At 33.1% G+C, this 15,775-nt stretch overlaps 1 protein-coding gene across 1 annotated transcript; it reads left to right on the forward strand.

Moving 5' to 3' along the window:
• The first annotated feature begins 170 nt into the window (after window positions 1–170).
• LOC143085335 (uncharacterized) lies at window positions 171–12,629 on the forward strand. Its single transcript, XM_076261617.1, has 5 exons — window positions 171–302; window positions 6,578–6,775; window positions 9,222–9,904; window positions 10,808–11,163; window positions 12,161–12,629. The coding sequence occupies exons 1-5, from the start codon at window positions 291–293 to the stop codon at window positions 12,487–12,489; spliced, it is 1,578 nt and encodes a 525-aa protein (XP_076117732.1). The 5' UTR covers window positions 171–290; the 3' UTR covers window positions 12,490–12,629.
• The last annotated feature ends 3,146 nt before the right edge of the window (window positions 12,630–15,775 follow it).

Raw genomic sequence — 15,775 nt, forward strand, 5'->3', positions numbered from 1 at the left:
TCTAACATGAGATACTATTTGTGTTCGACTTTCAGTTTTAAATTAAAGTTGTAGTCAAAAACACATAATACTGATGTTGTTTTTCGAAGTTTAATTCAACAAACTGAAGTGGTTGCAAAATTTGGGACATAGATTCATCTACATGTAAGCATTATCTGAAATGATGTTCAACACATGATATGTCTAGTGCAATAATCTACATTTTGTATAAATACAAAACAAACAAAATACCAGTTACACCAATATGATAATACACTGTAAGGAGTCTTCATAAGATAACGTGAGATATAATGCTTTCAAAGGTAATTACATGTATGACTTTTGTAAATTCATATTTTTTATTTATTCGAATAGTAACTGTTACTATATCCTTTTTATTTAGTGACCATCAGAATCTTGTTCAAATAAACACATGACACATGCACGCGGTATTTACGAAAGAAAATTCTAAATAATGAAATTTTATCGTAGTGTGAGCTGTTCAACATATTCATCTGAAAATGAGTTTCGCAAGAACTGCATGAAATACAATCATTCTTTTTTATGTGGTTATTGTACTCAATACGATGTTTATTTGTCCAAACATCCGTAAGCTAGGTGCCAAAAAAGACTTATGTTCATATTGTCTGTTTCAAGCTGTTTCTAGTCTTGTTAAAACACTGACATTTTAAAAAAATGCACATAAATATATATGTATAAGTGCCTATAAATAGCAGCACATGACATACAAATCTATGGGAGTGTGGATTAATCAGTACAGAGATTAATTCAATTACACAAATAAAATTATAGATTGCCTAACAATGTAATTTTAACACACTATTTAGTATGTAAATATAAGAATGTTTAAAATATTTACAAAATGATGAAAATAAACGCAATATTTCGCTAGACCAACTAGCTTTATCAAGCGTGCATCTATCCAGGTGAAATCGGATGTAGATGATAAGAAACTTTTGCAGCTCAACGTCTATGTTGTACTGAACTGCCTTTAAAATAAGAAAATTTTGCAGCCCAATGTCTATGACCTCTTGCATTTAGCTGCTTTGAAAATAAGAAAATTTTGCAGATCAATGTACATGTTGCACTTGGATTTAGCTACCTTAAAAATACATAATTGGTAGTTGAAGTTAGCAACGTCCATTGGCCAATATTACGGGATAAAAAGGACGATGCTTTGTTTTAAATTATTCTTTATCTTTCCTGTATCTTTTTTCGTCTTTTTCGTTAAGACCATCAGGTTCTAAAGTGTGGAGTTGGTGGATCCAAAAGTTTTCTCTTCTCCTTCTCGCCGTGGTGTCCCATTCGGTGTTGACTTCTATAATTTGGAAAGTGACATTATCAAAAGGATGTTTCGTTGAACGAAGATGTCTTGTGAGAGGACAGTTTTTGTTGGTTTTGTACGATGAACGATGGTTATTGAGCCGAATATTAAATTTGTCCATTGGATTATTGAGCCGAATATTAAATTTGTCCATTGGACAAATTTAATATTCGGCTCAATAACCATCGTTCATTGGACAAATTTAATATTCGGCTCAATAACCATCGTTCATCGTACAAAACCAACAAAAACTGTTGGACAAATTTAATATTCGGCTCAATAACCATCGTTCATCGTACAAAACCAACAAAAACTGTCCTCTCACAAGACATCTTCGTTCAACGAAACATCCTTTTGATAATGTCACTTTCCAAATTATAGAAGTCAACACCGAATGGGACACCACGGCGAGAAGGAGAAGAGAAAACTTTTGGATCCACCAACTCCACACTTTAGAACCTGATGGTCTTAACGAAAAAGGCGAAAAAAGATACAGGAAAGATAAAGAATAATTTAAAACAAAGCATCGTCCTTTTTATCCCGTAATATTGGCAAATGGACGTTGCTAACTTCAACTACCAATTATGTATTTTTAAGGTAGCTAAATCCAAGTGCAACATGTACATTGATCTGCAAAATTTTCTTATTTTCAAAGCAGCTAAATGCAAGAGGTCATAGACATTGAGCTGCAAAATTTTCTTATTTTAAAGGCAGTTCAGTACAACATAGACGTTGAGCTGCAAAAGTTTCTTATCATCTACATCCGATTTCACCTGGATAAATGCACGCTTGATAAAGCTAGTTGGTCTAGCGAAATATTGCGTTTATTTTCATCATTTTGTAAATATTTTAAACATTCTTATATTTACATACTAAATAGTGTGTTAAAATTACATTGTTAGGCAAGCTATATATATATATATATATATATATATATATATATATATATATAGTGTCTAAAAATAGCAACAATCAACATTCAATCTATCTAGGTGTGGATCAGTTTGTAAATAAACTGATGCAGTTACTAAATTAAATTATATAAGTGTCTAAGAATGTAACTTTAACACACTAATGAGTGTTATAAAATTAGTTTGTTATATTTTATATATTATTCACGCAATATTTCGCTAAACAAATTAACTTCATCGGGCGTGTGCATCTACCTAGGTGAAATCGGATGCATGACAAAAATTATCTTTGTAGCTTGACGGCTACACAAAATTTGTGTAAAAGTTTAACATATTGATTGATGGGGTATATAAAACATATTTTTGCCGTTTATTGAACATAACAATTTTTAAATCTAAACAAATAGTTGTTTTAGTTAAATAGAATGAAATTCATGATTTATTCCTTTGGTTTTGGGTAGAACTGTTTTTCATCCCTCTCATTAAGTCCATGAGGTTCAAGAGTACGTAGCTGATGCATCCAGAACCTTTCTCTCTGTTTTCTCCTTTCGGAGTCCCAATTTTGATTTACCTCAATTATTTGAAAGGTGGTATTATCAAAAGTATGTCCTGGTCTTAAGAGGTGTCTCGTAATTGGACAGTTTCTTCCTTTTGCATAGAACGACCGGTGATTGTTAAGTCTGATGTTGAATGTAGTTACTGTTTCACCAACATACTGCAGCTTGCAAGTTCCACAAGTAAGAATATAAATACTATTTTTCGTTTTGCAATTAGATTAAACATAGATGTTGTATCGCTGCTTTGTTACTGTGCTGCTGAAAGAGTGGTCAGTGTTGGCGGCTTTACAGCACTTACAATTGCTTCTACCGCCTTGTTTTTAACACCCAAATTTAGAAGTTTCTTGTTTCTTTACTTTTGATGTCACAAGTATGTCTTTGAGATTTTTGGGTCTGCGATAGGCAATAACAGGAGGTGATGGAAAAATTTCTTTTAAGGAAGAGTCATTTTCGATAAGACGCCAGTGCTTTCGGATAGTAGATGAAATATTTGTCAAATCGGGATGGAAGGTTACAACAAACGGAATTCTATCTGCACGGGTCGTCTTATCTTTGTATTCCATGAGGCTAGCTCGATCTTTTTCTTGGGCTTTATCAAAAGCGTCTGTGATGTTTTTGGTTTTATATCCTCTTGATTTCAGCTGTCTTTTTAGTTGTCCCAAACGATAGTTCAGTTTGGATTCCGAGGAGCAAATTCGCTTTAGTCTGATGGCTTGACTGTAAGGTATACTCCTGGAGCAGTGTTTTGGGTGACAACTTTTTGGAGAAAGGAACTGGTGTTTATCAGTTTTCTTTGTGTGGAGATCAGTTGTCATGACCCCGTTTTTTACAAATGTGGTGGTGTCGAGAAAAGTCATTTTCTCGCTTGAAAATTCAGATGTAAATTTAATTGAGTGATGGAACTGATTACAATGATCCCGATTTGACAAATATTTCATCTACTATCCGAAAGCACTGGCGTCTTATCGAAAATGACTCTTCCTTAAAAGAAATTTTTCCATCACCTCCTGTTATTGCCTATCGCAGACCCAAAAATCTCAAAGACATACTTGTGACATCAAAAGTAAAGAAACAAGAAACTTCTAAATTTGGGTGTTACAAACAATGCGGTAGAAGCAATTGTAAGTGCTGTAAAGCCGCCAACACTGACCACTCTTTCAGCAGCACAGTAACAAAGCAGCGATACAACATTTATGTTACATCTAATTGCAAAACGGAAAATAGTATTTATATTCTTACTTGTGGAACTTGCAAGCTGCAGTATGTTGGTGAAACAGAAACTACATTCAACATCAGACTTAACAATCACCGGTCGTTCTATACAAAAGGAAGAAACTGTCCAATTACGAGACACCTCTTAAGAACAGGACATACTTTTGATAATATCACCTTTCAAATAATTGAGGTAAATCAAAATTGGGACTCCGAAAGGAGAAAACAGAAAGAAAGTTTCTGGATGCATCAGCTACGTACTCTTGAACCTGATGGACTTAATGAGAGGGATGAAAAACAGTTCTACCCAAAACCAAAGGAATAAATCATGAATTTCATTCTATTGTACATAACAACTATTTGTTTAGATTTTAAAATTGTTATGTACAATAAACGGCAAAAATATGTTTAATATACCCCATCAATCAATATGTTAAACTTTTACACAAATTTTGTGTAGCCGTCAAGCTACAAAGATATTTTTTGTCATGCATCCGATTTCACCTAGATAGATGCACACGCCCGATGAAGCTAATTTGTTTAGCGAAATATTGCGTGAATAATATATAAAATATAACAAACTAATTTTATAACACTCATTAGTGTGTTAAAGTTACATTCTTAGACACTTATATATATATATATATATATATATATATATATATATATATATATATATATATATATATATATATATATATATATATATATATATATATATAACTCGTCTAAACATCAACCCAACAATGTTAGATCTGTAAATTTGCTTTCGCAAATTTTTGGTTCTTCCCTCGCCGGGATTCGAACCCATGCTATTGTGATATCGTGACACCAAATCGCTAGACCACACGACCACCTGGGCTCTTATATATATATATATATATATATATATATAATATAGAATGACTGAATAATAGTCAACAATAAATCTTGCGGGCGATGGATCATATAATTATGATACAGTACATCACAAAACATAATATGTAACCAGTGTACAAAATCACCAAAAAAATCACCATAAAGTGAACAAATGTTAAATATTTCGGATAACAGATTATCCTTCATCTGTATGATCAGGATTTTGAATGAATCATATCAATCTATTCTGATTATAAAACTATAAAAATCTTGAATTCTATACAATAAAACAGTTAGACAGTTTTACTCCGAACATCATATATTCATTGTAGAGACGCTAATACAATTTAAAATTTCCAAAACACGATTCAAAGACTAAAAAATGTGCCTAAAATAAAAACAGAAATTTGCTATATGAACTTGCACAACTCTAAAACTCCAAAATGAATGACAAAATAAGATGTTACAACAACTGTGTGGAAATACATTCTAGCACTGACTGATCTAAACTGGTATAATATGTCAAATTTGACAACGGTAGAGTAATTAAAACAGAGGCGGTGTATAAAACATCCCAAATAAATAGCAGATTAATTGATGATTAGAAAAATAATAATAAATTTCGACTTAAGTTAAATAATTGAATCTATTAGAGAGCTGACGCATAGACTTTCATATAAGAGGCTCATGTAGAAAATCTTCCTTCTCACATTCAAGTCACTACATATTATCTTCGTAAAATGGAATCTATGATACCTCTTCTTTCGGAAACCCTCATTGTCACTTTAGACGTCATCACCTTGTATTCCAACAAACCTCATGATGACGGAATACAATCATGTAAGGAAATATGGGACTCTCGCAACACTTTAGAACCACCTACCGAGTGTTTAGTCCAGCTGCTTACTCTGGCCGTGAAATGCAACAATTTCACCTTTAATGGTGAACATTTAATTTACCTTCAGATAAACGGGACAGCGATTGGGACGAAAATTAGAGAAACAAACTATTTCAAGATCATTATCCAAACCTCCTGGTTCCGTTTCATCATTGATGTTGACATGAAGAGTGCGTTGTCTCATTGTCAATCATACCACATATTCTTCTTTATATTTTATCAAATTCTAGCTTGTTTAAATTCTATTTGGAGTATTAATTCTTGCCACAATTTTTGATTTAACAGAAATTGTACCGTACGATTACGATATAGGGTTGCTCCTCAAAGGTAAGCTATTAAAAATTTGTTAATGTTATTATCCATTTTTCGTAGTTTTACGGGACTACACCATGATTTGATTAATTGGGAATGAATTTCTTCGACCTTTTTTCCAGCTTTAAAGCTAAAATAATATGGAGCATTTCGTAATATTTATAAAACAAGAAGATGTAGTATGATTGTCAATGAGACAACTCTCCACAAGAGACCAAAATGACAACTACAGGTCACCGTACGGCCTTTAATAATGAGCAAAGCCCACACCGCTTAGTTAGTTATAAAAGGCCCCGAAATGACATTTAGTTTATTTGTTAAGACATGGTCCTGAGAATAATTTCCATTAAAGCTTAAAATTTGTACAAATTAAATCCTACAAATCATAATATAAATAACTACAAAAACACCATATTAAAGAACTTTGTATTTGGTGCGGTTAAATATATTTTTACTGTAAATATAGTTTTTAAATCTAGTGTAACCTATTAATTATGACTTTCAGGTTTTACTGATATGCTGTTTTGTTTCCATTTTTATTTTGGATGTTGACTCTCGTTGCAATGAAACTCTGTCATGTGTAACACAAAACGGCAAGCATGGGTTTTGCATGGGTGGACAGTGCTTATCAGAAGTCCAGTCTAAGTCAAGAACAAACTTAGAGTTTCGGATAATAGCTAAATACCCGGAAATAAATATCAAGGTAAATCATTTTGTCACTGTAATTAATTTATTTATATTTTCCCAGCTAAATGGAGTTGGGACTAATAAGTGAACCAATCATAGGCCATTTTTTGTAAAGAAATACACTCATTTATTTCAGTTCCCCGAAATAGTTTTATAGAACAATTTATAGTGATTGCTATGAATATGAGTCATGTTTAATGGCGGGAGAAAAGTTCTTGATTTGTTACACTGCATTTAAAATGCCTGAAAGCGGTGTTTAAATAAGTTGTGTTTAAAAAAAATTAGCGCTTGAATGCTTTCGCTGCTATTCGGCTGATATATCATCACATATTTTTTTGTAATGTTTTCGTAGAGAATGATTCTTATTTGAAAATCAATTTGTCTTCTTAGAACTCTAGCCCGGATCCATGTATTGGAAGACAGCATCTAGGCGACTGAGCTAAAGACATAATATCCTATATATATGACACAACCATATACTGTTGACAAATATGTAGCAAGCAAGGGAAGTACTAGTACCAACATTGATAAATGGAAATAACACATTATGAAGTTATTGTGTACAAAGCGCTTTTCTTGGCTAACCTTCGCCAGGAACCCTTAACATTAACAATTAAAATTCGTTTGCTTGCCGAAAAGGTATTTTACGATTTCAGACTGAGTGGAAGGAGCATAAAGTTATATTTTTGTCCGTCTGTACGTGTGTCCTTCATTTTATCCGTAGGTTTGATCTTAAATTTGTTTTCGTTCTCTAACTTAAGTTTGCCTTAACCAAATGATAGGAAACTAAAACACAATGCTAATTATCACAAAACACAGGTCAAGTTTGAATTTGGATGGTGTCACTCTTTCTTTTCTAGAGTTCTGACCTTTATCAAATGGAAACAATGCTGAATTTTTCGTTTCAGTTCTCCACCACAATGTTATGAAACGTAACACAATGCTTATTTCTACAAAACATAGCAAATACGAAATTAAATAGCTTCGCTTTTACCGTTCTACAATTAAGCTAGAATAATGGTGTATGCACGCGGAGCCATCATCTGTTATCCATGGAGTCATTCTCCATTTATTTAAAACTAATATCTTCTAATAGATTACTGTTAATCTAATAGTGCCTTTTTTCTAAAAGGGGATGATGCTTTTGTTGTATTCTTGTGATTCTTTACAATGTGTAGGCATGTTAATAAAATTTTTAAAGGTTAAAAAAGATTATCATAAATAGTTTTGATAACTAGCATTCTGCATGAAAAATACATACATGAATTGACTATTCAAAATGTATACTCGGCATCTGTTGGGCTGTATATGTATAATAAGACATCCAATTGCAGGATAAATCCGAGTAATGCCACTTTGTCGGACGAATATCAACTGAAACAGCTAAAAATGACAAATGAAAATCACATTTGTAAAATATTGTCGCCTCAACCCGCCTTGAAAGTTTACAAAGTTCATTAGACTGTGAGAATATGAAACTGAATTTATCCCAAATGGTGCTCATATTCGTGAACTGCATAGGAAAACAAAATTCTAACAAACACAGACGTATAATCCTGCAGCAACTTTTTGCACCTGTCCTGAGTCAGGAATCTGATGTACAGTTGTTATCGTCTGTTTATGTAGTTCATACGTGTTTCTCGTTTTTATATAGATTAGACCGTTGGTTTTTCTGTTTGAATGGTTTTACACTAGTAATTGTTGGGGCCCTTTATAGCTTGCTGTTCGGTGTGAGCCAAGGCTCCTTGTTGAAGTCCGTATCTTGACCTATAATGGTTTACTTTTATAAATTGTTATTTGGATGGAGATTTGTCTCATTGCCACTCATACCACATCTTCCTATATCTATTTATACAATTTTCTACCTTAATAATAAAATTGAGAATGGAAATTGAGAATGTGTCAAAGAGACAACAAACCGACCACAAAGCAGAAAACAGCCGAAGGCCACCAATGGGTCTTCAATGCAGCTAGAAACTCCCGCACCCGGAGGCGTTCTTCAGCTGGTCCCTAAACAAATATGTATACCAGTTCAGTTATAATGGACTCCGAATTATACACAAGAAACTAAAATAAAAAAATACAAGACTAACAAAGGCCAGCGGCTCCTAACTTGGGACAGGCGCAACATTGCGGCGGGGTTAAACAAGTTTTTGGAGATCTCAACCCTCCCCAATACCTCTAGCTCATGTAGAAAAACAAATACGCACAGTAATACCCAGTTCAAGAGAAGTCCGAGTCCGATGTCAGAATATGAAACAAAAGAAAAAAAACAAAATGACAATAATACATAAATAACAACCGACTACTAGCAGTTACTGACATGCCAGGTCCAGAACTCAATTACACTGATTGAAAATGAAACAGATCAATGCCTGCAATGCAATTAACAAGATTTTAACTTGAATAAACTCTGATATACTTGTCAAAACTCATATTTGAAATGTATATATGTATTGCAGGAAATTAAAGACAAATTCTTATACATCAGAGGAAGTGGACTTGGTTTAAACTGGACAGCGGGAAAGAAAATGATGAAGACTGCGACTGATACATGGGAAATACTCTTTATATTTACATCTTCGGATAATGGATTCCGGTGCCAAGACTGTTCAAATGATATAACAATTACTAAGAAACTTGAATATAGAATTTTGATTGCAGACAAAACTAATATGATTGGTGGTAATTTCGTTGTAGATTTACCCGTATCGATGTCTTCTTCCTATTTCCACGAAAAGCCTTTGTTTAAAGTATACCCGTGGTTTTACTCAAAAGCAGGACATGCCTCTAATGTCACAATTCATTCTCCAGAAATCGGAAAGGAACGCAAGATTTATCTGTATTTTCCACCAAGTTTTAACGAAAACACGTATAAGAAATACCCGAATGTGGTTGTCTTTGATTTATATCCTGGTGGTGACTCTAAGATACTTACACCTATTGTCGATAAACTTCTAGCTGAGACTGGCACCACAAAAGAGTTTATCATCATTGGATATGGGGATTATCAACCAAATCATGAACGTTTTGTTCTACTAACACCTGTTCCAGGTACATATTTGACATGCGCTAACGGGACCTTTTTTAATTTATGCGACAATTGCCTGCCAAAAAATTACACAGTTGATGAAGAATATCTAAGGTAAATATTCATACTGTCTTGTTCAAAGGAAAAAGAAAAAAAGGAAGTCATTAGATATGCACAAAATCTATAGAGATTCAACCATGTTTTCTGCAACATTAACTTCAACACAGATAATGATAATTCAAATGCAACAACGTTTGTAACGTTCATTTTGATTGGATAACGTTACTTTTTTACATGGCATCAATTGACAATTGATGCTATGGGACGTACGCACAAGCGCAGACGGCATTTGACAGATTTTTATTACATGTTTTAACGTGGGTTTCATTAGAATGGAGATAACAATATTGTATTTTAAGCTCCGACGGCATCAATTGGGGATTTGATGGTCGCAAATACCCGTTTACTGTCTCCGCTAACGCGTAGCCAGTAAACTTTATTTGCGACCATCAAATCCCCAATTGATGCCGTCGGAGCATAAAATACAATACAGTTATCTCCTAAATAAACGTCAAAACGTTAAACAATACATTCGGAAAATCAGAACGACGAAGCGGACAAACACTGATTAATACTAAAAATCAAGTAAGGACATATAGTTTGCACATTAATAAACGGACTTTAAGATGAGCTTAGTTATGTTAGCATGTATAATAAATTAGATATTGCAAAGTTTCAACGTAATCTGCAAAGGGTTGTAAAAGAGGATTCGACTGAATAAACTATATAACTTATGATTTATGGACTTCGATTTTTTTTTTATATCTGTCAACGTAGGATACTAAGTTATGTTGTGTTGAAAATCTTTCAAACAAATAAATAATCGTCATGTTGGAGTACCCGTGAGACATTACAATATAATAAATTTAATGACAAATGCACGCTGGTTTACTTTATTTTTAAAATATTGTTTGGTAAAAGCTTTCTATAACCTATTATGTTATTTGTAATGTGCAGGCTGATGATAGATAAATGTGGAAAACGTGATAACATCCAAGGATTTGGTGATCGTTTACTTGACTTCGTCTTACATAAAGTTCGCCCTAAAGCACAAGAACTTGCAAATAACCGTATCCTGATAGACCAACCTAATACAGGAGTAATGGGGTATTCTCTTGGTGGCTTAATGTCATGTTATGCTGCATGGACACGATCAACAATTTTTGGATTAGCTGCTTGCCAAAGCCCGTCATTATGGTGGCCTTTGAATAACAAAACTTTAAATACTTCCGACTTTGATTTTATAAATAACACTCTCAGAGACAAATCTTTTCAACAAAGAAGATTCCCACAGAAGATAGTATTAGACGCAGGTAACCTAAGCTAAAAGAAACATTACTTTGCTATACAATTTAAAGTTAACTCCACGTTTGGTGCATTTATTTACATGTATACATTGCAATCTACTATCATCCAGAGGCTCAACACAATCGTTCGGAGAACCATGTATGTTTTTATACATGAGAAAAGATATCACAAGAATGATGAACCAAAACATATTAGCTGGACTCAAAATAAATTAATTGCTATACAAATACATACAACAAAGATATTTGATATAACTGCCAAATAGAAACTTTTCCAAAGAGGTGTAGATGTTAGCAACAAACTACAACCGTACAACTTGTAAACTAGACATGACTCCGGCAAGACACGATGTAAAACAGTTCAAATAAGAAAATAACGGCCTGATTTATATACAAAATAACAAACGTAAAACATGAATAAATTACACCAAACAAACGACATCCACTGAAGGCATATACAGAATATGGCGGAGTTAAACTAGTTTAAGGGCACCAACACTCCCCTAGCGCATTTTTGATTTAGAAAAATATATTCCAATGGTTCCCATGTAAACAATTGACGAACGCCAATCGCTCATTAATTAAATGAGACTAAAGTTTCAAAACAGTTTTCAAAGCGCTTTTGTGACTTTCAAAAGGATTTGTCTACCACCAGAATCCATGCTATTTCTGTCACATTGGTGTTAGCAAAAAAAAAAAAAAAAAACGAAAAAGAGAAAGGTGACCAATGTCCTTATTTTGTATATATTTTTTTCTTGATACAGTTTAACTGCAGGTAGACAAAATATGCCAAAAAAAAGACATTATTGTATTATATGTTCACTGTTAACAAACAAAGTTCACAATTAAAACATCAATAACAAAGTTATTGAAATACATTTATTATTAAAAGATGAATGCAATGTATTTAAGAAATGTTATTATAATCAGTACAGACATGTGAAAAAAAGATACATTCTATCAAAATATTCTGCCTTTAAAAATATTTTGTTATCTATTTTAGGAAGTGAAGAAACAGTTAGCCCATACAAACTTACACAGTCAACTGTTGAAACTGCAAAAATGATATCAAATACCCCTGGTTTTACCATGAATCATAATGTTTGGGTTAACGTATACCCAGGAGAAACTCATACTGTTTTGGAATGGTTCAGTCACTTCTGGATAGTATGTCAGACATTGTTACCATCTGAGGGAGCTCCACAAATGCCTCGAATTCACACAGAACCCAGTAGGTGTGTTGCTAATATTGCTTCGAGTTATTTGAACATTAATTTTACATTATTAATTTATGTTCAGTGTGCAAGATTTTTATTTTACAAAGGAGTTTAGTAAAGTTGTCAAGAAAAGGTAGTTTCGTAAATCCCGGTCAGATACAAGTGTAATAATTTGAATATAGAAATCTTAACACACATGAATCAATTTTCTTCTAATCTAATAGTTATATTTTGTAAATAAAAACTTTTATCTTCTAGATATCTTCAATTGACAGCTTACAAAATCTGATTTAAACATTATAGGACACATGTACATGATGTAATACAACAAATAACATTTGATATAATTATAGTAATTTTATTTAATAATTAATATTTATTTTCATAGATTGTATTGCAAAATCCCACCAATTAGCTTAAAGGTCGGACAATAAGAAAAATTAAAAAAAAGTATTATTACATTATTATACTGAACTCCGAGGAAAATTCAAAACGGAAAGTCACTTATCATTTGGCAAAATTAAAAGCTCGAACACAAGAAACAAATAGACAACTGTCATTTTGCTGACTTGGTCCATGTATTATCTTATGTAGAAAATGGTGAAGTATTCCTGGTTTTATATCTAGCTTAACCTCTCACGTGTATTTCAGTCGTATAAAATACATACATACCTGAATACAATACATACACAATTAAATTAACACACATATTAAATGTAATATTAAATTCACTATTATACAGTGAAATATAAATCATGAACCTGTCTTACATTGACCTGTCTTTCTCAGATCTACAGACTGTTAAATAAAGACGCAAATGTGACGAACAAGTTCAAGATTGAGGCTATTAATATAATTACAAATTTAATATAAGAAAAAAGATCTTGAGATGATGGCACTTTGTCTCTTAGATTAGCAAAACCATTTGAACGTTTGCTATAGTTATATTACAATTAAAAAAAAGAAATGATTTAAACCACCTAATTCTTTACTTTTCTTTCATAATCATTGTACTTTTTGGATGTTCATGTGTCTAAAAACTTCAAATCTAGGGAAAGATTATTTTAGGATTTTATGAATTGTCCTTTATTCTCATTGGTTTTAACAGTTCCTGTCTTTGTTTTTCTTCTCCTTATTAAACATGGACATTATTACAAATATGAGTAATTATACTGCACTCGTTCTATTTGAGCAGTCAAAATGCGTTGACTGTATATTTCTATGCCATATACAGTCACTGACCTGATATCACTTTTCCTCATGAATATTTAAATAGAAATTGTCGAAATTATATTTAATTATTCATACGACCTCTTCAACCTATACTTGTTTCCAATGTAAACAACGATGCGTTTAACGACTCAAACTTGTTTCTTTTGCAATTTTTGGGAAAACATATTTCATTTATTAATTTTTTTTTGTTTGCAACCTATAAATCATTATGTTTTATGTTTATTGTTGATATTTTAGTCTGCAACAAATTCGTTCATCATTGATTGCGGTAATGATGTACATTTCATCGTGTTTTATATTTCTCCGTCTGTGTGATATGAGGCCTTTTTAAAGGGGGATTTTTCCCAATATTTAAATCAAATAAATAACATTAACACAATAAACAACAATTGAAAATGTTTTTTTTTTAGATTGCAGTATAAAGACAATAATAGTGCATTGACTTGATATATCAACGATATAAGGATTCGGCCCGAAACGGGGAAAATGCTCGGCACAGCCTCGCATTTCCCCGTTTCTAAGCCTCATCCTTATATCGTTGATATGTCAAGTCAATGCACTATTATTGTCTATTTCTCCCAGTTCCGTGACGGTCAGTATACTGGCTCCTAGAAATAGTCCCATTTCAGTGGCAGATCCAGGGGGGGGGGGGTTCCGGGGGTGCGCACCCCCCCTTTATTTTTGCCGATCAATGCATTTGTATCGGGACATATGTTTTGCACCCCCCTCGACCCCCCCCCCCTTTGCCCTGGGTTAGCACCCCCCCTTTCGAAAATTCCTGCATCCGCCCCTGCATTTGTCCACCTAGATTTCCTTAAATTTATTTAATGACATAATAGAAATGCAATTGCTAGTCAATATAACCCACATAATGTTCGTGCAATTACAAAGGTAGAATCATGCACACTTATTTTTTTACACATTTATAGATTAACAAATAAGGAGATGCGATGTTATTGCCAATTGCCAATGAGAAAACTATCGAAATAGGACTTGAGAAATAAGGATGTAAACAACTAAAGGTCGCCGTACGACCTTCAACAGTAAGCACGACCAATACCTTATAGAAGGCTATAAAAGAACCCTACATTACAATATATGAAATCAATTAATGCTAAAACAAAAAAGATGACCAATTGTAATTGACAGCTGCTACCAATGACACCCACTCAATCACAGGCTTCTGGCGAAAGACCGAGTCATCAATATTGCAGGGGGGGTTACATATTTTGTTTTGTATAGACATCTGTCCATTGTTGAAGATTGGATTGTCTTTTAATTATTTTTGTCGTTTATTAATGGTTTCATTGACGTGTATCTAACATATCTTATTGATAATGTGATTGCGATAACCACCTCTAACACGGGACAGTTGTGTAACAGTACAACATAAGATGATTACATTTTTTAGAATCAATCAGAAATGGCCCATTCTATCCAGGCCCGTAGCCAGGAATTTCCAAAGGGGATTATTTGGACTCACGAACTTAAATTTAACAGTCACCATTCGAACAGAATATTGACTTTAACAGTGCTTATTTGTTTTCAAGGGGGGTTCGTCCGAACCCCCCGAACCCCTCTGGTTACGGGTATGCTATCCTCTTGGTTCTAAGCACAGAAACGAAAAGATTACATAAAACAGTGTCTCAAGAGTAAAAGCAGTTACTAGAATACTTAAATATTTAGTTTACACAGACTTAAATATCAATCAAAACAGTGACTCAAGAGTAAAAGCAGTTACTGGAAAACTTAAATATTTAGTTTACACAGACTTAAATATCAATCAAAACCCCTCTGGCGGATTTAATGTCGAGGCTTCAGACAAAGTCTGTGGAAAACTGAATTTGGGCATTACTGCAGTTGGATTTCTACGTGTTAATAACTTGATAAGAATATATGATTACTTTTGGTTCAATCCTAGTAAAATAACATGTAATTAAATTCAAAGATCCTATCAAAATGGACTACCTTTAAGACTACATAAACTTATCATAGATACCAGGATTAAAATTCAACTTACATGTAGATGGTTTATCGTTTTATGATTGATTGATTGATTGTTGTTTGCTTAACGTCCAGTGGCAAATATTTCATGCATATTCAGGACGAGAACAAGTTAACAATAAATACAATAAGTAGGTTGTTGTAATAGAGGCCATCTAGGATGA

The sequence above is a fragment of the Mytilus galloprovincialis genome, chromosome 8 (assembly GCF_965363235.1).
Source record: "Mytilus galloprovincialis chromosome 8, xbMytGall1.hap1.1, whole genome shotgun sequence".
In the NCBI taxonomy this organism is placed as follows: domain Eukaryota; kingdom Metazoa; phylum Mollusca; class Bivalvia; order Mytilida; family Mytilidae; genus Mytilus; species Mytilus galloprovincialis.

Coding starts and splice junctions, on each gene's coding strand:
- LOC143085335 (XM_076261617.1), top strand. Junction 9,905..10,807: donor GTTGATGAAGAATATCTAAG/GTAAATATTCAT, acceptor TGTAATGTGCAG/GCTGATGATAGATAAATGTG. Junction 11,164..12,160: donor GAAGATAGTATTAGACGCAG/GTAACCTAAGCT, acceptor TATCTATTTTAG/GAAGTGAAGAAACAGTTAGC.